Source organism: Rhinoraja longicauda, chromosome 1, assembly GCF_053455715.1.
Source record: "Rhinoraja longicauda isolate Sanriku21f chromosome 1, sRhiLon1.1, whole genome shotgun sequence".
Classification (NCBI taxonomy): domain Eukaryota; kingdom Metazoa; phylum Chordata; class Chondrichthyes; order Rajiformes; family Arhynchobatidae; genus Rhinoraja; species Rhinoraja longicauda.
This window is the reverse complement of record NC_135953.1, coordinates 120,924,216-120,951,124: the sequence shown is the minus strand read 5'-3', so window position 1 is coordinate 120,951,124 and position 26,909 is coordinate 120,924,216. Positions and strand designations below refer to the sequence as shown.

The 26,909-nt window shown below is 40.8% G+C and overlaps 1 protein-coding gene across 7 annotated transcripts in view; it reads left to right on the top strand.

Annotated features, from left to right (window-relative positions):
• Window positions 1–26,909, top strand: part of kiaa1109 (KIAA1109 ortholog) — a 292,965-nt gene that overhangs the window by 29,845 nt on the left and 236,211 nt on the right. For all 7 annotated transcript variants that reach the window (XM_078405533.1, XM_078405525.1, XM_078405561.1 and 4 more), the window contains exons 8-11: window positions 7,695–7,770; window positions 8,139–8,332; window positions 11,894–11,973; window positions 15,545–15,695. In XM_078405533.1, the coding sequence (XP_078261659.1) occupies window positions 7,695–7,770; window positions 8,139–8,332; window positions 11,894–11,973; window positions 15,545–15,695 (501 nt within the window). The remainder of the gene's footprint in view (window positions 1–7,694; window positions 7,771–8,138; window positions 8,333–11,893; window positions 11,974–15,544; window positions 15,696–26,909) is intronic.

The window sequence follows — 26,909 nt, the reverse complement described above, 5'->3', positions numbered from 1 at the left end:
TTATTATTTTTCTCTTCACTGCTTTCCAGTAACTGACAGTCAGCTGCATCTAGGTCATTGCTTCTGACTCTTTACATTTTCGGGCATGAACATAGAGATCCATGTTGACATTCAAGTGCAGCACTGCGAGAATTAAGCATTATCTGAGATCTCAATAGTAAGAAATTATGTCCACTTTTTAAAAAGGGAACTAGAAAAGGGTGGACCTGTTGGGCCCAAACCTCTCCTGCATTGGTCTAGCACCCTCCACTCCCCCACCTCCCCCCCCCACTACCTCCCTCCCTCCCTTCCCCTCCACCCCCCCCCACTCTCCCATTCCATCAATCACCCTTATCCCTCTCCCCCACTCACCCTCTCCACTCCCCCTCAACCTCCTGTGAGAAGGCGGCAGCTCGACAGCGACTGTCCCGTCATTCAGCAGCAGGGGCAGCAATGGCTCGACAGTGACAGCCGTTGCTTTGAGTGGGAAGAAGCCCCGGTGGACAACCAGTGCGCTTTGAGCGAGAAGAGCCGGTGACCAGTCAGAGCGGAGACGGCGCTCCCCCCACGTGGGACCCGGAACAGCGACCAATCGGGCGTCGAGCGGGAAGTCAGAGCCAATCAATCGACCCCACGTGGGGGGAGCGGCAGGAGTCAATCGGGATGCGCCAGACTCCACGTGGGGGGGGAGGTGGTAGAGCCAATCAAATGGCGATCTCAAAATGGCTATCCTCCCCCAAATGCGCACGCGCGGATTCGGCAGCCATCTTACCGTTGTGACGCAAGATCAACAGGCCCCAACTGCGCAGGAGTTGGGTTCCCATTCTGACGTCGAACACACAGGTATTACCTCACAGACGCGGTTAACGGACAGGGCGGTTAACGGAAAAGGGGTTTATTAAAGTTTTAAAAAGTGATTTATTAAAGTTTAAAAAGTGAATAATTAAAAAAATTTAACAACCATTTGAACAGCAGGACAATGGTGAGTAAGGTGGGGCTAAAATTGTTGCGCTATCGTGTACCATTTTGGCTGTATTTCGGGTACGCACAATCAAACAAACAACCAAACAAACAAGATGAGTTTTAGTAATATATAATAATATATATATAATATATAGATATAGATGAAAGATATTCCCCATTATTTTGAAGGAAAGCAGAAATGTTGCCCCCAGTATTTTGGTCAATGACACTTGTTAGAACCAAGAAAAACGTCTATGTAGTAGAATCTTCTGTGCAATAGAAACTTCTGTGTAATCTGATGATGGTATTTCTTACACAACAGTAATGCTGGCTAAAAGGTACACTGGGAAGTAGTGATGTGTGGTGGTACTGGAAGTACTGACGTGTGGTGGTGCTTTATGAATAAAAAATCTGTATCTTCTCTTATGGGCATTTAATAAGAAACTTGTGAAACAGTGCAGGCATCAAATGTGCTGAAAGGTAGCAGGTAGTTAATATTTGATGTTCTCAAAGCAAATGTAATGTAAATTAAAGATTTTGCAAAGAATAAATTAGATGGGAGCATATCCTTTTGGACCAATAGTCAAATGAGAGGGAAGTTATAAAACAAACTTTTATATTTGGCATTCAGGAGACCAAGAGAGAGCAGTTTGGGGAACCCAAGGATAGTTTGAGACCTGATATATGGCCCGGGATATGAAAGACTATAATATAGGAAGTGGAGATTCATTCCAGCATGTTACCATGTTAGGACCAGAAAAAAAATGATCTGACAACATTGGATTAAAAATGAATTAATGTAGTTATGAAAGGAGATTTTTAGCAGCAGCATCAAAATTATGTTTGTTGTTTAAAAATGATGAAGAATTTGGAGATTTATTTTTTAAAGTCAAATTTAAAAAAGAACATCACCTTTATATACATACTTGTTTTACAGTCAGACAAATATCTTTGCTTTACATGTTGGATAGACAAACTCAGACGATTTGTGCATGGAAGAACCTGCAAAAAACAAAGGGCAGAACTGATGAGAAGTTCGTTTGATAGCACACTCGAGTAATTCCCTGCATTTTCTTTAGTTGTGCAAAGGAATCTTTTGCATCTACCTAAGCTATTTCAGATGTCTTCAACCAAAAAAAAGGTGCAACTTTCCTCTCGTACTCACAAAGACATTCCCTGATTTACAGAAGCTTTACATTCGGTAAACCCTTACGCAAGTCAGAATTGCCTTAAAATTGGGTCGAAACAAAGAACTGCAGATGTTGGTTAATACACAAAAGGACGCAAAGTACTGGAGTAACTCAGTGATTCAGGCAGCATCTCTGGGGAACGTGGATAGGTGATGTTTCGGGTCGGGACCCTTCTTCAGACAGATTCATTACTCCAGCAGTTTGTGTCGTTTCACCTTGAAACTAGGTGCCGATGTCACTGGTTTGCACCAGCATGCCCTTCTTCACCAGCTGCCTCACCATCTGCTTGATGCGCCTGTTGCAGTCTTTGGCCAACAGTGCTTTCTTCAGGTTTTCGCCACCAACAGGATTTGCTCTGTCACCATGGGGCATCCTTCCCTCTCAGTCAACTGCTGCTTCTTCCTGTTGGCCGTCACTTTAGACACAAAATGCTGGAGTAACTCAGCAAGACAGGCAGCATCTCGGCCACGGTGGCTCAGCGGTAGAGTGGCTGTCTTACATTGCTTGCATAGCCGGAGACCCGGATTCAATCCCGACTACAGGTGCTGTCTGTGTGGAGTTTGTACGTTCTCCTCGTGACCAGAGTGGGATTTCTCCGAGATCTTCGGTTTCCTCCCACAATAGACAATAGGTGCAGGAGTAGGCCATTCGGCCCTTCGAGCCAGCACCGCCATTCAATGTGATCATGGCTGATCATTCTCAATCAGTACCCCGTTCCTGCCTTCTCCCCATACCCCTTGACTCCGCTATCCTTAAGAGCTCTATCTAGCTCTCTCTTGAATGCATTCAGAGAATTGGCCTCCACTGCCTTCTGAGGCAGAGAATTCCACAGATTCACAACTCTCTGACTGAAAAGATTTTTCCTCATCTCCGTTCTAAATGGCCTACCCCTTATTCTTAAACTGTGGCCCCTGGTTCTGGACTCCCCCAACATTGGGTACATGTTTCCTGCCTCCAACGTGTCTAACCCCTTAATAATCTTATGTTTCGATAAGATCCCCTCTCATCCCCCTAAATACCACACTCCAAAGACGTACAGGTTTGTAGGATAATCGGCTTAGTGTTTGTGTAAGTTGTCCTTAGTGTGTGTAGGATAGTGGTAATGTGCAGGGATCACTGGTCGGTGTGGACTTGGTGGGTCGAAGGCCCTGTTTCCGCACTGTATCTCTGAACTAAACTAAACTATCTTTGATTTAAACCAGCATCTGCAGTTACATAGAAACATAGAAAATAGGTGCAGGAGTAGGCCATTCGGCCCTTCGAGCTTGCACCGACATTCAATATGATCATGGCTGATCATCCAGCTCAGTAACCTGTACCTTCCTTCTCTCCATACCCCCTGATACCTTTAGCCACAAGGGCCACATCTAACTCCCTCTTAAATATAGCCAATGAACTGGCCACAACTACCTTCCGTGGCAGAGTATTCCACTGACTCACCACTCTCTGTGTGAAGAAATGTTTTCTCATCCTCGGTCCCCCTTATCCTTAAGCTGTGACCCCTGGTTCTGGACTTCCCCAACATCGGGAACAATCTTCCCGCATCTAGCCTCTCCAACCCCTTAAGAATTTTATATGTTTCAATAAGATCCCCCCTCAGTCTTCTAAATTCCAGCGAGTATAAGCCTAGTCGATCCAGTCTTTCTTCATATGAAAGTCCTGCCATCCCAGGGATCAATCTGGTGAACCTTCTCTGTACTCCCTCTAAGGCTAGAATGTCTTTCCTCAGATTAGGAGACCAAAACTGTACACAATACTCCAGGTGCGGTCTCACCAAGGCCCTGTACAACTGCAGCAGAACCTCCCTGCTCCTATACTCAAATCCTCTTGCTATGAATGCTAACATACCATTCGCTTTCTTCACTGCCTGCTGCACCTGCACGCTTGCTTTCAATGACTGGTGCACCATGACACCCAGGTCACGTTGCATCTCCCCTTTTCCTAATTGGCCACCATTCAGGTAATACTCTGCTTTCCTGTTCTTGCCGCCAAAGTGGATAACCTCACATTTATCCACATTATATTGCATCTGCCATGCATTTGCCCACTCTCCTAATCTATCCGTCACTGCCCACTCTCCTAATCTATCCAAGTCCAGTTCTCTCCTACACACTTAGTCTACCTTCCTCTCCTCCACTGCCTCCTTTTCCTCCTCCTCCCCCCCCCCCCCCCCCCCGGATGTCGCTGACATCCAAGGTGACTACCTTCCAGGGCGGAAGATGTTGACAAAGAGTGGACAAAGCACCAGCTAACTATAAGAAGCCGGATGAAGAAAGTGCTGTCGACCAGCACTTTCTTGAGCTGCAATAACAGCTGCGTCAATTGGATGGTGCCACAGTTGGTGCACAAGGGCTTGCTGGTGCACCTTGAGGAAGATGTTGGCTGGGAGTTGCTCTCAACCGTCTCCCTCATTCTTGCTTGCTTTCCAATTGTCGCACCAACAGGTCATTCAGGAAACAGAACCATCTATAGTGAATTGTTTACATAAGTATGAGCTTATGTAACTCGCCTATTACATAAATCGGGAAGTGGCTATCAGTCTAGATTATCTGAACAATTGCACAGACGGGACTTTATATTATCGATCTATATACTAAAACTCTGGTTTGTTTGTTTGTTCCTGAACTACAGCCAAAATGGTACATGATAGCGCAACAATTTTAGGCCCACCTCACTCCTTTTGATGCTAATGGAAGGTTTCGTTGAAATCGGTGTTATACTTTAAAAGTTATTCACATTTTAAAGTTTAAATCGAGGGTAGGATAAGTGGGATGAGGGGGATGGAGTGTGAGGGGGGGAGGAGGAAGGGAGGGGAGGGAGGGAGAGGGGGTGGAGGGGGAGGGGCGGGGGGAGGAGAGGGGAGGGTGCTGCACCAATGCAGGAGAGTTTTGGGCCCAACGGGTCCACTTGGTCTCGTAACTTTATAAACACTCTTGGAGCATTGTGTATTTCGGGTTGCCACACTGCAGGAAGGATGCGGTTGCGCAACTTTGCTTTGCAAGAGATGTGAATGTCTAACGCATCCAGTATGCTTTCAGTAATACCTTTGCAATTGTACGTCAATTGGAAAATGCCATCAAATGCAAGCAGTTTGAAAAAATGTGTTTTTAATCACTCGTGCAAATATTTAAGTGTGTTTTTTTTACTGTGAGATTCTCAAGTTTACAAAAAAATAATAATCCTAGTGATATTTGGTTCCCAGAGCATATGCTTGAGCCAATGAAGAGAAATTTATTCTAGATTAGAACATCCATGTGCACGCAGAAGATTCTTGCCTGACCTGAACATATTTCTGAATACCATGTTGTTAGTTTTAAAGAAACAATAATCTCTGAATTCAGGTTGTTGCATCATAACTTCTCCTGTTAATTCTGCTCCACACAGACCTTTTTGTTGTAAATCTGATGGCTCTCTGCTTTTTCCTCAACTCTGGCACATACGAACTCCTTCATGGAAACAGTAAATTTTGCTGATATTTTAGTGCGTTTTATAGTGCCATTACTGCAAATAATGTATTTATGATATTGGAGGTGATGTGAAATGTGAATAAACATTATAGCGTTGCATGGCACAGAAACGGGTCCTTTGGCTCGTGGCGTCCTTAATAAATGTTTTGCTCATCGACACCAATCCCCTTTGCATACATAAAGCCCATCTCCTTCGATGCCATGTTATTTGTGTCTTAAATGTCTCTTAAACATAATTAATGCATCTGACTCTGCCATATCCTCTGTTTAAAAAAGATACTTTCACCTGAAATCCCCATTAAAACTCCTTCCTCTCACTTTAAACCTATGCTCTCTGTTTTTGATGCCCCTACCATGGGCTTGAAATTCATACTATTTACACTATCTGTGCCTCATTATTTAATATACCTCTGTCAGATCACCCCTGAGCCTCTTTCATTCCAGGGAAAGTAAGCCCAGCCTATCCAAACTCCAATCCTGATACCTCTCTCTGAGCTATCAGCATGCAGCCTCATTCTTCCTGTAGTGTGTCAAACAGAATTGCATGCAATGCTCCAAAAGTGACCTAACCAGTGTATTCTAAAGTTGCGACATACCATATGTTGCCTTCATCACCCTCGCTCTCTGGTGCCACTTTCAGAAAAATTTGGAAACAATTAGCAAGATTGGTTTGCATCCTAGTTGCTTTAATTTTTTGGAACTGTCTCCCACCTGGGACCTGTAAAATTCCTTACTAAAGTGCACACAGATAACGTTACTGCCTTGCCTTCATCAAACTTCTTCACTGTCTCCTGAAAAAAACCTCATCTTGGTCAGGGTCTCAGCTATCAGTTCCATTCTCATTGCATCCTGGGATAGATCTCACCCAGCACTGGCAATTTATCGGTCCTTATGCGTCCTGTTACCTCTTCCTTAATGCTGAGGTGCTTCTCAGCATCCCCTCTCCCCACCAAACACGTTATCTTCAATGTCCTTCTCATTGGTGAATGCAGATGAGAAGTATTTATTTAGGACTTAAATCCTGGTCTTAAATGATGGCTCAGCTTCACAAATAATTACCACAGAAGGGGACCCACTCTTTTCCTGGTTACGCCCTTACTCCTGTACGTCATTGTCACAACTTCTTTGATATTCTCTTGTCTATTGAAATGAAATTGTTAAGATAATTTTTAAAATCTTTAATCGTGCCTTTATGTGCCCTCACAAAGATATAAATTCCTGTCAAAAACATTGTCATGTCCCACTAATTGGAGAACAACCTGTTACTTCTGACTCCCGAATCTAACTTTTAGTATAGGATGAATGTCTGTTTTATATAGTGATTTTTTGCCGCTAATCTTGTGCAGAACGAAGTCTTGTAGAAGCTCAATCAGATAATATTAACAATTTTTGATCAGCTGATACCTGTCCAGTGTTCAGTTACACATTCTCTAAAAAAATTCCACTGAGCTCCCTGAGACTGATGTCGAGAAACAAGGCTGTATGTAGTTCGTTGGTTTCCCTCTTCTATTCAGTAAGGGAGTGAAGGTCCAAATTTTCCAAACAATAAAAACAATGAATAATGCTGCTGTAATTTATCTTCAATTCTAAGCCTTTTATTGCACTGCAGAGAGTGCAGAAGGGACTTGCCAGGAGTGCATAGATTGGAGAACTTTAGTTATGGGGAGAGATTAGATGGATTGAGTTTGCTTTCGTTGGAGTGTACGAGGCCAAGGAATGACCTGATAGACTTAAACATTTAGAAGAGGCATAGATATGGTTTAGGTATTGAAAACAAGCAGAAGTAGGTTTAAGTTAAAAGCAATGAGTTTTAAATGGCTTTTGATGCGAAGGTTTTTTTACAAAGAGAGTGGTTGATGCTCTGTCAGAGGAGGTGTTGGAGTTGGATGCATTCACGATGTTTATGAAGATTTAGGAAGGGAGGATATGGACTTTATGTAAGCCGGTGACATTTGCAAGGATGGGCGAAAGTGTCAGCATCAATGTGGCAGACCAGTGGGGCAATTTCTGTGCTTCACAACTCTGATTCCATGACTATTAATATTTTTGAGTCATAGGCTATACATGTTTATGCATTGTACAAATGTGTTTACAGCATTACAACTGAAGCACAAGATCCCTCATCATCCTGGCGATCGCTCATCCCTGTTATTAAAGTTGATATTAATACAGTGAGTATATTATTTTCATTTGCAAGAATTCCTTGTGCTATTTAGTTGATCGGGGAATAATGCAGACATATCATGTTTTGTCTGATGATTTCTCAAATTACTGAATTTTAGTGGTCAGTAACGGATCATTTGCGAAATGAATGAGAAAAACCACAAATATAAATACATAAGAATTATATATTTTTAAACTTTAGGCTGGTATTATTTTTAACATGCTATATATCAATAAAAATACTAAAGATTATTGCTGCTTGAGAGTTTTGCAGCTTAGTTTTATTTAGTATATATATATGTATGACGTATTTGAGTGCGTTGCTGTGGTGAACGGTCATTGATTCAGTTGTACTAATTAGGTATTTTGTTACTAGGGTCGCCTGGCATTTGGAAACCGTTTTTTACCTCAGACACTCTGCATAAATTTTGATGATGCTTTCTTGACTTACACTACAAAACTACCTTCTAGCCACCTTGACCAATTTATGCACATCGTAAAAGGAAAATTGGAAAATGTTAGAGTTATGCTTGTTCCAAGTCCAAGACACGTTAGCCTGCAAAACGATGAGTATGATGCATTGTTGTTTGGGAGCAATAAAGAAATATTAAATGTAATAAATTGTAGAGTGTACTCATAAATGTTAGTGAAGATATTTTTAAAGTTTAAAATTCCTCACAATATTTCCCATTAGTTCTGAAGATTACTTTCACTCCCTGGAAAGTTTGTTGGAAGCATGCTGCAACATTGGAGTGAGAAGGATTGAGGAAAGTGTTGGACTAATAATGTAAACGTGTTTGACACTAGTTTTCACTGAGATTGGCTGAGATGCCGACCTTCCTTGACGTCTACTACAATTGGCAGCATCAAAGGAATTCTTGATATCTTTACCATGAACCAGGACTGGTTTAATGAGGGGGATCAGGAAAATTAGGAATTCATTACACACAAAGGCATTCCCACATTGGTAGTTCCACCATTCGTCATGGAAAAAGAACCATTGCAGGCCTCTGAAAACAGAAATCTGCGGAAAACAAGTGACAGATGGTCAATAGAAAGAGCAGAAGAGGCTCAGCAACTTGGTGATAGCTATGACATGCATGGGTTCTTGAGTGCTTGCAAAGCTGTGTGCAATGCACACGCCCAAATAAGTGGTGGAACTGTCTACAACAGATTTGCCAGTATTTACACAGGGATTGGGGTTTCAGATCCTGAATCAGGTTAGAATTGATTTTAATGGGAGCATTGGGGTACGAGGACGGAAAGTTCTCTTAATTTATGCTTTGGTTAATATTTCGAATTATTTAAGATTGAAATATTTTAATTAAATTATTATTTAATTTGTGATTGTTTTAAATATTTAAAGACTGACATTTGGCAAATCTGGCTGTTGACAGCTGTCAAAGTTGTCAGCCGATATTTAGGAGCAGGCTGCCCCATTGCATAATTCAAGGCACTTCCACCATTTGGGGCCTCTGCTTAATGGTGGGATTCTTTGGGCTAGCAGGATAGCTGTTCCACATTTGGAATAACAAGGAACTGCATATACTGGTTTATACCAACGATAGACATAAAATGCTAGATGAACTCAGGGAGTCAGACAGCTCTCTGGAAAAACTTGATAGGCGACGTTTTGAGTCTGGATCTTTCTTCAGACTAATTGCATGGGGAGCGGAAAAAAAACTGGAAGGGAAAACGTGACAGCAACAGATGACCTCTGGTGAGGGTATTACATGATGAACGGATTGTTAGATAAAGGCTAGAGACCGCTGGGGGAAACCACATTCACTAAAGAATGAGGACATCCGCATCTTCCATCCCCCCGCCCAACCTCCCACCCTCTTCCCCCAGCTGTCATAGATGGATCCCTCACCCACAACTCTGCAGTACCCCTTAGTTCTGTCTTTGCTCCCTCTCCCCCCAGACGCAACGAGGATATACTTCCCGGTCCTCGCCTTTCACCCCACTAGTCTCCGCATTTGACACATCATCCTCTGACATTTCCGCCACCTCCAACATGATTCCACCACTACTCGCACCCTCCCATTTTCACCCGATTCTGCCTTTCGCAGAGAATGCTACTTCTGCAACTCTTTGGTTCACTCATCCCCTCCCATCCAAACCACCCCCTTCCCAGGTACTTTCCCTTGCAACTGCAGAAGATGTAATACCTATCCATCTATCAACCCCCTGGACTCCATCCAGGGACCTTAGCAGTCCTTCCAGGTGAGACAATGCTTTACATGCACCTCCTCTAACCTCATCTACTGCATCTGATGAGCTCAAAGTGGGCTTCTGTACTTTGGTGAGACTAAGCATAGAAGACTCAGCCACTGCTTTGCCAAACACTTGAGCTCAGTCCGCCAGGGCCTACTGGATCTCCCTGTTGCTAACCATTTTAACTCCCCGTACATCACGCTGACCTGGGACTCCTCCAGTCCCCTGGTAAGGCCACATGCAAACTGGAAGACCAGTACCTCGTATTCCGCTTGGGTAGCTTACACCCAACGATATGAACATTGAATTGTCCAATTTCAGGTAACTTCTACAAACACCTCCCTTCCCCCTCCCCTTTCTCCCCTGCCCTCCAAACCCCCCCCCCATCCCTGAACCCTGGCTGAACTTATAGCAGTTTCTTTGCCCTCCACCCCTTCCACTAGACACCTGTCAACTAACTTGACAGTTCACAACTATGTATCCCTTTTGGGCTTACAGCTGCTTCTGTCTCTCACCTTTATCGAACAATCTGCCTATCAGTGAACCCCCTCACCTGAGGTAATCTGTTGCTGGCCATGATTTGTCCCGGCCCCCTGTTCTCACTTCCAATTTTTCCCCTGCTCCCTCCTGCAGTCAGTCTGAACAAGGGTTCTGACCTGAAATGTCACCTATCCATTTTCTCCAGAAATGCTGTTCGACCAGCTGAGTTACTCCAGCATTTTGTATCTATCTTTGGTCCACATTTGGATCAGGTACATTTAAAAACTGGGCAATGTCGGCTATTATTGTAGAGCAAAATTTTGTCCAAAATAAATGCATAGTAACAACACACATAAGCAGAAGAAAATAATATCCTTGCTCATCTCCTCCAGTCAGGTCATGGCTGGTCTTTCACTTTATCTTCCTGGATTCATGCACTACACCTTGAATCCATTATTGTCCGAAATCACGTGTAAGAAGGAACTGCAGATGCTGGTTTATACCGAAGAAAGACACAAAATGCTGAAGTAACTCAGCGGGTCTGGCAGCATCTCTGGAGAAAAAGAATAGGTGACATTTCGGGTCAGAGCCCTTCTTCAGACTCCCAAATCTCTGTCCAAAATCTTTTGATTTCTGCCTTGACTATACTGATAAATTGAGCCTCGACATCCCAATGGCTAGAGTATCCCTAAGATTCACAACTTTTGGATGAAAATATTTCTGGTCATCTCTGTCCTGAATGGTCATCCTTTTTATTTTGAAACTCTAATCCCTCGTTCTAGCCACTCATCCAGTGAAAATATCACCCTGCATCTATCCTGTCAAACCCCTAAAAATGTTGTTCGTTTCATTGAAATAATTATATTTCATAAGGCTTGTGAGAGGCTTTTATTTCACGTAGATTGACAGAAAGAGAAATGTGTTTAATTAACTAGTTTGTTTCATCATGGCTTTTTATCCAGTTTGACAAACGGCAGCCAATCCAAAAATGACGTGCATTCATTACTAGCATTGAACATTCCTGGCACTGCAGCAAGGTGTGCCAAATGCAAATTAAAATATTGTTTTGCCTGAACAAGTATGTTAATTGCTAATCTGAAAGATAACTGCATTAATGTGCAGTGTTTTCCAGAATAGCCATTCATAATGGCTTCTCTTGGTAAGATTGAAATGTAGTTATTTTAGTCTTGTGTATCCAGTCCTCAAGAAATTGAATAGCTGCTGCTGAAATTGGTCTTTGCGATTAAAATTTGCGAAGTCTCATTATATATGCGTTTGGACCCAGGTTCTGGAGTGTTGAATGTGTTTGATTTACTACATGCAATTTGTAGGATATTTAAAACTGCGTGTTGTAGTCCATGGTATTTGCTATATATTAGTTTTGCAATTTTATTGTTGTAATTTGGGTTTGCATTCTATTTTCTTTTTCTCTAGACCACCCCGATTAATGGGAGAGGGCTTTGTAGTAATGCAGTCAAATGATGTTGATATCTATTACTACATGGATGAACCAGGTCTGTTTATATATTGCTTATTCGTGGATTGTTGTCTCCCAGAATTAAGACATTTTTGAAGAGAAAAAGAGAAAATATTTTGCCATAGATTTTACATTTCTATTACACAGAATTTGTGGCACAAGAGCAGTCTATTCCATTGCTTGAAGTTCTGCTTGAGGTTACTCTCGTCATCTGAACCTATCAGGATCGTCCATAATTCCTTTTCCCTCTTAGTTATTTGGGTTTGGTATAAATATATCTTTGCTACTCAATTGCACTGTTCCATGTGTTGGAAAGTTCAACACTGAGATCCTTTGGATAAATAAGTTTCCCTTGAATTTATCAAATTTATTAGTGATGATCATATAATTATGGCTGCTAGTTTTAGATTCACATGCAGGAAGCAAACTTGTTATTTCTGTTACAAAGGTTATTTAGATGTTATTAGAGTTTATAAAGTCTTTCTGATAGTCTATTCCTCAGCCTTGTATTTTCAAGGGAAGGGTGCTCATTATATATTTTTGGTATCACCTTCTGCACCTCTGGAGCCTATTGTAAATGAATTCCTGAACTGTAGACAGCACTATCAGTACACTGAAACAAAACTTTCATGCAAGTTTACAAAACCTCTGCATTTTAATTACGCTCCTCTTGAAATTAATCCGAATGTTTGGTTTGCTTTATTAGTGGTCTTAAAGGTAGTGATGATGGGTGAGTTTAATGATTTGAGAATCTTTTTCCATTCATGATTTTTAAAGACATTTTCAAAAGAGTATGTGATCTCTTTTTTCCACTTCTCCATATGTTGACTCAAAATTTCAGTTAAATTGAAGTTTGTTTATCATTTGCTGTTTCTTTCGCAACACAATTCAAGGGTAATGAATGGATAGTTAAAGGTCTTGCCAGAAGTGCTTTCATTCTGTGAATCAATTTAAATAAAGCCTTGCATTTCATTCCAGTTATCTAATTATTAATTACTACACCAAATTTAATGCAATCTGTAACTTTTAAACGTGTTTTTCACTCCTAAGTCTAAATTCATTGAATCCCAAAATAAAATACTGCAGATGTTGGAAACCTACACAAAAACAGCACATGCTGGAAATACTCATCCAGGTAAACGGCATCTGTGGAGAGAGAAGCTGAGTAAATGTTTCAGGACACATCGCAGACATTATGGTTCAATCTGAAATGCTGGCTTGGCTGCTCTGTCCATAGATGCTGCTCATCTAGCTAAACGTTTCCAATATTTAAATAAACAACACGATTCCATCACCGACAACTGTGGAACACCCTGCCTGTCTTTTGTCAGATAAATAGCTTTTGAGCCTTTATTTTGTGTATCATTTTATAACTAGTGTGCTATTCATTTTATTGTCATCCCTTAGACTCGAAGACTACTGGGGATATCTTGTCAGTAACCTTTCGAGAGTACACCTACCTCCTGTGTTGTCATGACTCTTTACATTAGAGTTTTAAAGCACAGTAATTTCAGACTGACTGTCAAGCACCCATATTCACTAATCTAATTTCATAGAACATACCACAGTTCAGCACAAGAACAGGCCCTTCGGCCCGCGATGTCTGTGCTGAATATGATGCCAAGGCCATCTCTTACACCTGCACATAATCCATAACCCTCCATTCCCTGCATACCCATATGCCTATTCAAAAGTCTCTTAATATCATATCTGCCTGTATTCCATCCCTGGCAACATGTTCCAGGCTCTCACCATCTTGTGTGTGAAACAAAACCCTGCCCCACGGATCTCCTTTAAACTTTGCCCCTCTCACCTTAAAGCTGTGCCATTCACCCTGCATATCGATCAACACCCCCAGATTCTAATACTCATCTGCACATGAAGCGGAATTTACCACAGCCAATTAATTTAACAAACCACATGTCTTAGTTGTTGAGGGAAACCCAAATAGTCACGGGAAACATTTGCACAAAGGTCAGAACTCCCGCTTAATATAATCTTCATACAGTATGGCATCTAGAACTGCTTGCAAATTGGAGGAACAGCACTTCATATTTTGCTTGGGTAGCTTACACCCCAGCGGTATGAACATTGACTTCTCTAACTTCAAGTAGCCCTTGCTTTCCCTCTCTCTCCATCCCCTCCCCCTTCCAAGTTCTCCTACCAGTCTTACTGACTCTGACTACATTTTGTCTCTGTACCGCCCACTCCCCTGACATCAGTCTGAAGAAGGATCTCGACCCGAAACGTCACCCATTCTTTCTCTCCAGAGATGCTGCCTGACCTGCTGAGTTACCCCAGCATTTTGTGTCTATCTTTGTTGTACTCTATGTTCTGTCCGATGGAGGCAAGCAGACTATGTGACTTCTTCAGCACCTTGTCTATCCCTGTTGCCACTTTCAGGAAACTATGTGCTCCTAAGACTCCCTATTCTAAGGAGCTTAATAAGGCCCTGTAATTTACTGTGCAATGCCTGCCCTGGTTTAGCTTCCCAAATGTATCTCTACGTACTTGTCTGAGTTACATTTCATTTGCCATACCATTGCCCACTTTTTCCTTTGATTTAGATCCTGTTGTAAACTTGTACCTTCTTCAATGTCAACTGCAAACATGTTAATCATGCCAATACAAACCCATCCAAATGTGGTCTGAAGAAGGGTCTCGACCCGAAACGTCACCCATTCCTTCTCTCCCAGATGCTGCCTGACCTGCTGAGTTACTCCAGCATTTTGTGAATAAATCGATTTGTACCAGCATCTGCAGTTATTTTCTTATACCATCCAAATTGTTAGTACAAATGACAAACAAAGAACACCCAGCACTGATCCCTGTGGCACACCACTGGTCACAGTCCACCGATCTGAAAAACAACCCTCCACTACTATCTCTGATTTATTTCTATAAAACCAATTTTGTATCTAATTGACTAGCATATCCTGTATTCCATGCGATCGAGTCTTTTAACCAGTCACAACTCTCTTGTGAGACTCTGACCAGGTGGACTTTAGCAAGGTTTTTGACAGAGTCTACCACTCTGCCCGTGTCAACCCTCTCACTCACCTCTTCAAAAAAACTGAAATTCGTGAGACCAAATTTCCCAACGATTTGGGCAGGATGTCAAAAGACATGCTGACTATCCCTGGTCAGTCCCTGGTTTTGTATATGAAGATAATCTCCTCCAGTAACCTATCCACTCCTGATGGAAAGCTGGCTGACTTATCCCTGACATGTCCTTGTAGCCCTTCTTAAATTAAAGCACAATATTAGCCATCCTTTGGTCTTCTGGTGCCCTGCCCTTAATACACTTAACAAATTCAGCTCCATCTAATCCTTTAGCCCTCGGGTTGTCCCAGTCTATATCAGGAAGTTATTATTGCAACCCTATTATTCCTACAGCTATCTGTAATCGCTATGCATATATTTGCTCCTCCAATTCCTGCTTACCATTGGGGGTCTATAATACAATACCATTAAAGTGATCACCCCTTCTTATTCTTAAATTCCATCCATATTGCCTCATGGACATCTCCCCTGCTCAACTTCTATTCTAATATCAATCTCTGTCCCTGTTGTAAATGTAAGTTTATAGATTTGATTTGATTTTGTAGGTATTGTACTTGAAGAAACGGGTGAAAATGCTGAAGAAAGTCCAGATAATGAAAATACAAAATTACAAGACTTGCCACCTTGTTGGGGACTTGACATAGTTTGTGGTAAAGGAACCGATTTCAACTATGGACCTTGGGCAGATAGACAAAGGTAAAAAGAGATCACTCAACCATCTATATTGACTACTATCTCATTCCAATTTGTTTTGTTACTTTAAACAATGGGCTACACACTGCTGTAGTTATATAAAATTAGCTTTGAGACAATCACTTATGACTCCTATACGAATGTTACTATATGGAATTTCATCTGCGATTTATAGATTATATATATTTTTTGAATGTTGTGCTCTTTACATCCACTGGGAAATCAGAGTAAAATATAGATACTGTATATAAAATGACAACAATATTAAATGTGTACTAGGTAAAACTCATTTAGCTTTTCCCATTTCATCTAATCATTTATAACTTGATTAAGTGACCCTCTTAAACCTTTTTTGCTGCCTTATCTACCAATTATATTATTACTGTGTCTACATTTCTCCTATTTGCTTTAATTGTTTCATTAATTACATTGTCCTGTGGAAATACATTTGCCATTACTGCTGATCTTACAATAGTGTGCTCATCTGATGGCTCTCATTGTGTATGGGTTCCATTGATTGTCAGAACATTAAGCTAGTTGTGAGAGTTTTACTAAATTCTAAAACATCCTTAAAAGCCAACTGGTTGTATCGTAATAGAAAATGATAAAATCTTTTGATCTACCCGCCATCGATCTGGAGACCAAAATTGAATGCTGCAGTCACTGCTAGCCCAATTGACATTGCAAAGTTCATCTCACAGACATCTGGGCGTTGTAACCTAGCGTTGAGCAGCAGTCTGACAGAGATGTGGAATCATACCTTACTGACAGGACTTCCCCATTATAATCACAGTATTTATTCTGTCCCATTAGCAGGTTGGGGCCAGCAGAGTTGGCGGTTCTGTAGTATGTGAGCGGTAAAGAGTAGTGCGTGGATGTCACATCAAATGTGTAAGGGACCCCCAATCTTGTGGGAAAGAATACAGAGTCGGGAAACACTGGGGACGCCTCCTTTGTATCTGGAAACATGGTCGATGGGGCGACCTGCAAATAAGACTGAAGCAAAGGGAACTACGATTCTCCCCCTCCCCCTCTCCCTGCCATCCTTCTGGCCAATATACAATCCTTTGAGACTTAAGGTTGATGACTTAAGAGTAAGGCTTTTGTCAAAGGGATATGAGGAAATCCTGTATAGTGTTTCACGGACTCGTGTCTCACCCCCATCTCCCCAGACTCAGCTCTTTATCCCAAAGGTTTCTCCATTCATCGCATGGACCAAAAGGAGGCTTTGAGGAAAGGGAGAGTCGGAGGCACCTATCTCACGCTGAAGTCTTTGTGGTGCTCAGATGTAGCGATCCTGTCCAACTCCTATTCTCAGCAGCTGGAATAGCTCAAGTACCGTCTCTTCTACCTCACAAGGGAATTCGCCTCCATCATCATGGCCACAGTCCTTATGCCACCCTAGCCAGACATTCATCAAGCATTGGAGGAGCTGCATTGTGTGCTCAACAAATATCACATGACATGCCTTTCCTATGATAGCAGGAGACTTCAACAAGGCCAGTTTGAAGAAGTCACTTCCCAACTACCACCAGCACAGGTCCTGCAGCATTAAAGATGCTTATCCCTCAATCCTTAGCCCTCACTTTGGGAAATTGCACCACCTGGCAGTGCTCCCTCTCCCTGTGTATTGGCAGCAAATGAAGAATGCAGCTGGAAGGACCGCACAGAGCTGGTCAAGGGGTGCTGAGGAACGATTGTGGGTTTTACTTGGAGTTGGTGCACTGGGTGATATTAAATGACACGGCAAAGGACCTGAACGAACATGCCATGGTTATTACTAACTTTGTAAAGAAATGTGTGAATGATTGTGTTCCCACCAAAACCATTCAAAACCTTCCCCAAACAGAAGCCTTGGGTGAACCAGGAGGTCCACAATCTTCTGAGGACCAGATCTTGGACATTCAAGAATAGCAGCACAGACTTGTACAGAAATCCAAGTATGACCTCAATAAGGCCATCAAAAAGGTTAAGAGGGACTTTACATTGGAAGATGAGATGAATGTTCGGCAGCTGTGGCGGGATTTGCCCACCATAACTTCCTACAAGGTGAAACCAAGTAGCAGCTGAAGCAACAGTGTTATCACTCCCAGACAAGCTAAATGTGTTCTATGCATGCTTGAAAAATACTGATGTGCATTCTCGGGCCCCCATAGTCTCCAATGACATTGTAATCTCGGTCATCAAAGCCAGTCAGTGATCCTTCATGAAGGTGAATCCTTGGAAAGTATCTGGACCAGATGCATACCTGGTCACATTCCCAAAACCTGTGTGAACCAACTGGTTGGTGATTTTGTGGACATCTTCAACCTCTCTTTACTGAGGTCTGAGGCTCCCACCTACTTTAAAAGGGCATTATTGATACGCTCAAGAAGAGGAAAGTTACGTGTCTCGATGACTACCAACTAGTAGCAGTATTGTCCATGGTGATGAAGTGCTTTGAGAGGTTGATTATGGTGCATATCAATTCCTAACAACCTGAACTACTACAATTTGCCTACCACCACAATAGATCAAAATGGGATGGGATCTTGCTGGCTCTCCACTCTGCACTGGACCATTTGGAAAATGAGAACACATAGTCAGGTTGTTGTTCATCAACTACAGCTCAGTGCACAACACAATTTTCCCAACCAAACATGTAACTAAGCTAAAAGGACTGGGTCGCTTTGCAACTTGATCCTCGACTTCCTATCAACAGACTGCAATCTGTACTAATTGGCATCTTTAAATTTGTCGAGTACACCATTGTTGGATGAATTATGAGTAATGATGAGTCAGAACATAGGAGAGTGATCTATCGTCTGATTGAATGGTGCCAGAACAACCTTGTTCTCAAAGTCAGTATGACCAAGGTGCTGATTGTTAACTGTAGAAAAAGAAATCCAAGAATCCACGAACCTGTCTTCGTTGACATGTAGGTGGTGGAAATGTCAACAGCTTCAAGCTCCTGCGTGTGCATATCTCTAAAGATCTGTCCTGGGCCCAGCGTATGGATGCAATCATAAAAGAAAAACCCATCTTTCTACTTTCTTCGAGGATTGAGGAGATTTGGTTTGTCGACAAATTCTCTCGTGAACCTCTACATGTGTACAGTAGAGAGCATATTGAATGGTTGCATCAAGGCCTGGTTTGGCAACTGAAATGCCCAGGAATGAAGATTACAAAAAGTGGTGGACACTGTGCTGTTCATCACAGGTACTGACTTCACCATAGGAGACGCCACCTCAAAAAGGCAGCTAACACCATCAAGGAGCCGCACCACCCTGGCCATGCTCTCATTGCTATTGGGAAGAAGGTATAGGCGTCTGCACACTGTGACCTCCAGGTTCAAGAATAACTTATTTCCAACAACCACCAGGCTCTTGAATACTACAGACACTACAATTTGAATTGCCTTGGTTGCACGAGGGACTTTGTTTTTTTGTTTTTAATATATTTAATTTTATTTTGTTTATTGTGTTATCTGAGTACTCTGTTTACAGGTCTGTTATGCTGCTGCAAGCAAAAATGTAATTGTTCTGTTTTTTTGGTACTTATGACAATTAAACTCCCTTGAATCTTAGTAATCTTTCAGTAAATGAAGTAAGTCATGCTGCAGTAACGATACATAGAAAACATTTAGGCTTTGATGAAAAGTTGCAAGTTAACATTAGCAACACAATAGTACCAGACAACGATCATCTCCAACAAAGAATGCCTTGCCCCCTAATCATCGTTTTTAGTAGCATTACCATAATTGAATTCCCACAACCATTGACATCTTGGGGTAATCATTGACTGTAAATTCAGCTTGCCTAGCAACAGAAACGTTGCAATTACAAGAGCGGGTCAGAGGATGGCTTTCGTTTGGTGAGTTATTCATCCTCTCAAGCACCAGATTCTTTCTATCATCTGCAGTGTGAAACTGTTGTCTCCATTTGCCTCAATGAGTGCCGTTTCAACAGCATCCACAAAGTAGTGTGCTTGATTGAAACCTAGTCCATCATTGTGGTATCATTGTGTACAATCTGCAAAATGCACTGCAATTACATGTGCCAGTTACTCTGACCACACGTACAAAATCTTGATCACTACCAGAAAGAAGGATGAGCAGCATCTGCATGATTCCAAGTCATATACCACCCTGACATGGAAGTGCACTGACCTTCATTGCCAATGGGTCTAAATCTTGAAACATAATATCTAATGGCATTGTGTGAATATCTGCACCAGGTAGACTGTAGCAGTTCAAGAAAGCGGTTCACCACCACCTTCTCGGGGGTAATTAGGAATGCACAATCAATGCTGGTGATGCCGAAGATACCTACTTCCTAAAGATGGAATGAAAAAGAAACACTCTACATTGATCTACATGGTCCGAAATATCCATTATATACTGGTGTTGCAATAAATTAATGTAACAAATTAAGTAATCACAAAATGGGCACAAGGATGTGACTATTTGCTCTGGCAGTAGTTTCCATTATTATTATTATGGATTTTTATATAATCTTGGGGAAAAAAAGTGGAAGTTGCGTAAATGGTTTCTGACTGTGTCCTCCATCTGGTTGTATAAAACACTTCGAGAGCCAACTGTTTATTGTCAACAGGTTGAGCTTCAATGTTCCCAACATGTTGTAAACATATTGTTCACAAGGTCACTCACTGATAGATTTCTATTACTGAAAAAAAAGAGATATTTCATAACCAAATGTGGATTCAGTATGTGGATTTATTCTGCAGATGTGAAGTTAGTATTTTTTGTGCATTGAAATATGTTTCAACAGATTAGATGAGTGCAATAGAGTCTGTAATTTCTCCTGTCTATATATGTCAGCCTTGGTTGTAGTGGATTTACCCGTGAGCATGTATAGATAATTTTGATGCCTGATTTACCATTATAGAAATTTGTATTCCAGCAGAACTGTATGTTTGAAGTATGGATGGAGTAGGATTCCTTTAATTTGCAGGAATAGAAAATGTCAAATGTTTTTCTCGCACACAACAGTCTAAGGAGGAGTTATTTTGGGAGAACAGGATGGGTGGAAGGGAATGGCAGGTATCATTTTAATATTGTAAAAACCAAAATTGCAGATAAGCTGAATATGGCAAATGCAATTAGTGTGATATGAGAAATATAGTTCTTAAAAATTAGCAAGACCTGGAATATGGTTGCCCTGCTGAGCAACAACTTGGAATAGCTTATTTTACTCAAGTGTTAAAATTCTGAGTAGCTGTACAATGGATAAAGCTTTTTTTATTGATACTGTGGAATTCAAATGTTTTGAAACCTTTGGAATGAAAGACGGCTAGTACTTAATGTATTCATATTTTACCTAAACAGTGTTTTTGCACATTTTATGTTAGCTTTAGGAGGAGATTAATTTTTTTAAGGTAAACAGCGACATTACAGCAAACCCTTGCAATAACAGACCCATCGAGGTGAGATGGTGTCCGTTATTACCGATTGTCTCCTGTAACCGAATAAGGGGTTACACACTAAAAGTGCAGAAAGACAAAACCAAAGCCCCTAAATCTGTAGTTCATATCTTATTTGGCACAATTGCACATTTAATCCAAAGGGTTAGCACATAAGTAGCTCATAAAAATATGCGTGATAATGGTGTTGGCACTTGTGCTACTTTGTTCCGTGACATTAGTGCAAATTCTTTGCAAATATATATTTTGTGAGGATTCGTATGTAGTTGCCATAAATTGTGGTGTGTTACCAATCAGTGTGGATTAAATCTGAATAATTTCAGGAACCTCGTGTACCTGTTGAAACTAACCAGCAATAATTGACTTTGTGTATGCGCCTCTCAACCGATGAGACAATTAAATCCAGTCTCTCCTAGAACATAATGCCTTCATTGTCATGTGCAACCACCTTTGCTCCACTGAAGCAATCAACCACCTACAGAGCATAACCTCTAGTTCAGAGAAGTGACAAATTAAAGGTAGAAGGGCTCGTCCTTCCTTACCTCTGCAGTCATTTGCCTGGCACAGCAGCTGAAATGGCAGGAACACTTTGACTCAAAATGAACATATCATACGATCTTCCTGGATGCATGTCATTGAACAAAAAGTAATTTCTGGTTTGTATTGATTGATTGATAGATACAGCTTGGAAACAGGCCCTTCTGCCCACTGAGTCCATGCTAACCATCGATTACCCATTCATGCTAGTTCTATGTTATCCCACTTTTGCATTAATCTCCTACACACCAAGGGCAATTTACAGCAGGCAATTAACCCACAAACCACACATCTTTGGGATTAGGGAGGAAAGGGTGCACGCGGAGGAAACTCATGGAGTCACCAGGAGAATATGCAGACTCCACACAGACAGTACCCGAGGTCAGGATTCAGTCAGGGTCTCTGGCGCTGTGAGGCAGCAGCTATACCAACAGCGCTACTGTGCTGCCCTATTCTGTGTGAAGCTCTTATTCTATTCATGCCTGAATGGGACAAAAGCTTAACAGAATTAGGTCTTGAATGTATATGGCATATTATCTTTGTGCCACATTAGCACACAACAACAATAATCTGAACCACTCCCCATGTTTGGGACAAAGACCCATCATTTATTTATTTGCCTCTGTACTCCACAATTTGAGATTTGTAATAGAAAAAAATCACATGTGGTTAAAGTGCACATTGTCAGATATTAATAAAGACCATTTTTATACATTTTGGTTTCACCATGTAGAAATTACAGCAGTGTTTATACATAGTCCCTCCGTTTCACGGCACCATATTGTTTGAGACACAGCAATGTCTTGTCAATGAAAGTAGTCATGTTTAGTATTTTGTTGCATATCCTTTGCATACAATGACTGCTTGAAGTCTGCGATTAATGGACATCACCAGTTGCTGGGTGTCTTCTCTGGTGATGCTCTGCCAGGCCTGTATTGTAGCCATCTTTAGTTTATGCTTATTTTGGGGACTAGTCCCCTTCAGTTTTCTCTTCAGCATATAAAAAAGGCATGCTCAATTGGGTTCAGATCGGGTGATTGACTTGGCCACTCAAGAATTGACCATTTTTTAGCTTTGAAAAACTCCTTTGTTGCTTCAGCAGTATGTTTGGGATCATTGTCTTGCTGTAGAATGAACCGCCAGCCAATGAGTTTTGAGGCATTTGTTTGAACGAGCAGATAGGATGTGTCTATGCACTTCAGAATTCATTCTGCTACTACCATCAGCAGTTGTATCATCAATGAAGATAAGTGAGCTAGTTCCTTCAGCAGCCATACATGCCCAGGCCATAACACCCCCACCACCATGTTTCACAGATGAGGTGGTATGCTTTGGATCTTGGGCATTTCCTTCTCTCCTCCATACTTTGCTCTTGCTATCACTCTGATATAAGTTAATCTTCATCTCATCTGTCCACAAGACCTTTTTCCAGAACTGTGGTTGCTCTTTTAAGTACTTCTTGGCAAACTGTAACCTGGCCATCCTATTTTTGCAGCTAACCAGTGTTTTACATCTTGCAGTGTAGCCTCTGTATTTCTGTTCATGAAGTCTTCTGTGGACAGTGGTCATTGACAAATCCACACCTGACCCCTGAAGAGTGTTTCTCATCTGTTGGACAGGTGTTTGGGGATTTTTCTTTATTATAGAGAGAATTCTTCTGTCATCAGCTGTGGAGGTGATCCTTGGCTTGCCAGTCCCTTTGCGATTAGTAAGCTCACCAGTGCTCTCTTTCTTCTTAATGATATTCCAAACAGTTGATTTTGGTGAGCCTAAGGTTTGGCTGATGTCTCTAACAGTTTTATTTTTGTTTCTCAGTCTCATAATGGCTTATTTGACTTTCATTGGCACAACTTTGGTTCTCATATTGATAAACAGCATTTAAAAGTTTCCAAATGTGATGGAAAGACTGGAGGAAAGACGAGGTGCTGAGAGCTTTCTTATAACTGCATTAAGGAAGGAATGAAATACACCTAAGCAAATATAAACACCTGTGAAGCCTTGTGTCCCAAACATTATGGTACCCTGAAATGGGGGGAACTATGTATAAACACAGCTGTAATTTCTACAAGGTGAAACCAAAATGTATAAAAATGGCCTTTATAAAATTCTGACAATGTGCACTTTAACCACATGTGATTTTTTTTTTCTATTACTATTCTCAAATTGTGAAGTACAGAGGCAAATAAATAAATGATGGTCTTTGTCCCAAACATTATGGTGGGCACTGTACATTCAGGAGTGCTCTATCAGTGCGGTCTATCAGTTCTTGAACCTTCATGAAATTTGCAAACCAGACAAGTCCATATGCTCCAGTTACCTTGACTAGAGAGCATTGATTGCAAGTCCCTTTCAATAGGGCAAGTTGGATTTCTTGTTAAGATATCCTTTTTCACTCATAGTGACCCTGCCAGATAATGCTATTTCTGTATATTAGTTTCAGATGGACTCGATTGTAAGGGCGCAGTGCATATGGTCAAATTGCAATATACTCTTTTCTCAAGATCGCCTAATATATATTTAAAAAAAATACAATAGGCCATTACCCTTTGAGTGTTTTGTATCTCGCTGATATATGAAAAAGATCGTAAAATTACATTTATTAAAATACACTTTAAAATAATGGTGTGCATTTGTTTGAAGAATGAAAATGTTTGGATTTATTGCAACAGTTTTGTGAAGTTGGGGCCAATGTCTAGAATTTTGGGTTTTGGAACCAGAATAGGGTAAAATGAATCTTGAAAAGGACTTGTCATTTAAATATGTTTGAATTTTGATACAATACATAAATCGGATGTTTTGTATTCAATGATTCAGCAATGATGGGGAAGCATTGTTATTATTTTTTTTAATGCATGGAGCAATAAGGTTTGACACGAAGAAATGTAACAAAGTTAATAAATAACCTCTGTTTTTAAACCCAGTTTCTATTAATTCATTAGACTGGTATTCTGACATATTTTTGCTTGTGTTCCAATTGTATTGAGTTTGGATTATCTGGTAGGAAATGACATTGCCAAATGGGACTGCAAGATGATTCATGAAGTCGGTCCAATAATGTATTTTTTTGTGTTTGTTGCTCTTTTTTGGTTGTATCAAAGTGACAAAGATGGATGACTGACAACAGGAACTGAATAATTCAAACTCATAAATGTGCTAGACTGTGCATGTAAAATTCATTTTAAAATGACACACAATGAGACTGTAAAGTTTGTTCTTTGATGTGCCCTTTTAAGGATGTCCTTTATGTAATAAATAGAAATAAAAGCCCATTCAATTCTTTCAATTTTTAGCAAGAGTGTTGCCACCGGGGTTTTAATGAAGTACAACGGTGGGTGTGTGAAATGTTCGTGTTATTCCTCTTAAACTGTGAAAACACCCAATATTATGATAAATATAGATTTTGTTCTTTGAAACTCTAACTGTGACTGCAGAGTACTTTGGTTTGCAATTTTTAGATGTGAATTCAGAATATCAAACGAGATCACAATTTTTAAGTGTGTTTGCTTTGGTATCTGTATGTTAAATAATCCAAATTAATTCTGGAATATGTTGTTTAAACCCACAGATTGGAAAAATAAAAGATTAATTAATGTGCAGGGCTGACAAATATGGTGCCCCTCCTTCAGCTTCCAGAATTGTAAAGCTGGATGGTGGAGGCAAGGTGATGGGCAAGGACTACATTGTTGACTATGTTAAATGCTATTAGTCCTTATATTTTGGGCAGATTGGAATTGGATTGAAGGAATCTGCAGTGATGTTTGAAGAGAAATACATTAGGTGAAAGAGTTGAGAGAGAATGCAAGAATGGTGGATGCCAGAATAATTTAGGTTAGTTTAGATTAGAGATGGAGCGTGGAAACAAGCCCTGGGGCCCACTGATTCCGCGCCAAACAATGATCATCCATATACTAGTAGTTCTACGTTATCCCACTTTCGCATCCTACACACTAAGGGGAATTTACTGAAGCTGATTAACGAATGAACTGCTTGTCTTTGGAATGTGGGAGGAAAACGGAGCACCCAGAGGAAACCCAGAGGTCACAGGGAGAACGTGCAAACTTTGTACAGATAGCGCCTGTAGTCGGAATCAAACCCAGGTCTGCGGTGCTGTAAGACAAAAAGAAGCCTGCACAGAATCTCGAGAAACATTTTCAGTACTACATAGATTTTTGGGATTCTTACAGTAGAAATATACAAAAAACATTTGAAACATTTCATTAAGGTTTTTAAGATAATGCGAGAAGAATAAGGGTTAGTCTAGAAGATGGCTTCAAAATTATGAATGGCTATGATATGAATAGTGATGATTTATCTCTCTAGTTTGTGAATCAGTAGCATGAAATTTGATAGAATTGCGGGGAAATATTAGAATTCAGGACTATTCTCAGTACTGTTAGGTGTGATAACGGGTTCTAAAATAACTCTGTTTTCCAATTCTATCTCTCAGAAGGCGAGGTATAAAAAGCTCTTGCTTGATTGGCAACCCTATTCTTCGCCTTGGTATTTAGTCAGCCTTTTCCTTTTTTTCACTTTTTTTAATATTCAAAATCTTTCTCCCATTTTGTAACCTTTCATTCCTTCCTGAAACTATTCTTGGTCTTCATCGACAGCATGTCCTTTGGTTTACTTTTTTTAAATCTCATCTTTTGGCTTTTATTTTTCTTGAGATTTTCTTGTTTTTTGCACATTCCAAATATGGTACAGGGGCTTCCAGGGTTATGGAACACATGGCTTGCACAGATTTGGCTTTGCATTGATGCTCCCATAAAGTTGTATGCGTTTTTCAGGAAAGGAAAGTTAGTTACCGAAATGCAAATATCTTCAGCAATTTTGGTATTGAGTGAGGTAGTGCCCAATTAATTCAAACGACGAAAGTCTTCAAAAATAAGTCTTTACATGCAACCTCTCCACTGTAATCAAGCAGATACATCGTCATTACGCATGCCAATAGGCACACATGAGATTTGCCTAGGAAACAGATAAGGCAAATCTCTTCTATTGTCACTTGTAAAATACTTTATCAAGCATTGTAACATCCATTGATACTTTAAGGCCATTGAAACTAGCTATTAGAGATGGGACGTTCTGATTCTGTTATGATTTTCAGGAACAGCACCCTTATGTTATCTAGAGAGGCCTTTACTCTTTTTGATAGACATAAAATGCTGGAATAACTCCGCAGGTCAGGCAGCATGGATAGGTGATGTTTTGGATACTCACTACAATAATTTCAAAATGTATCAATCTCATTGTACATTT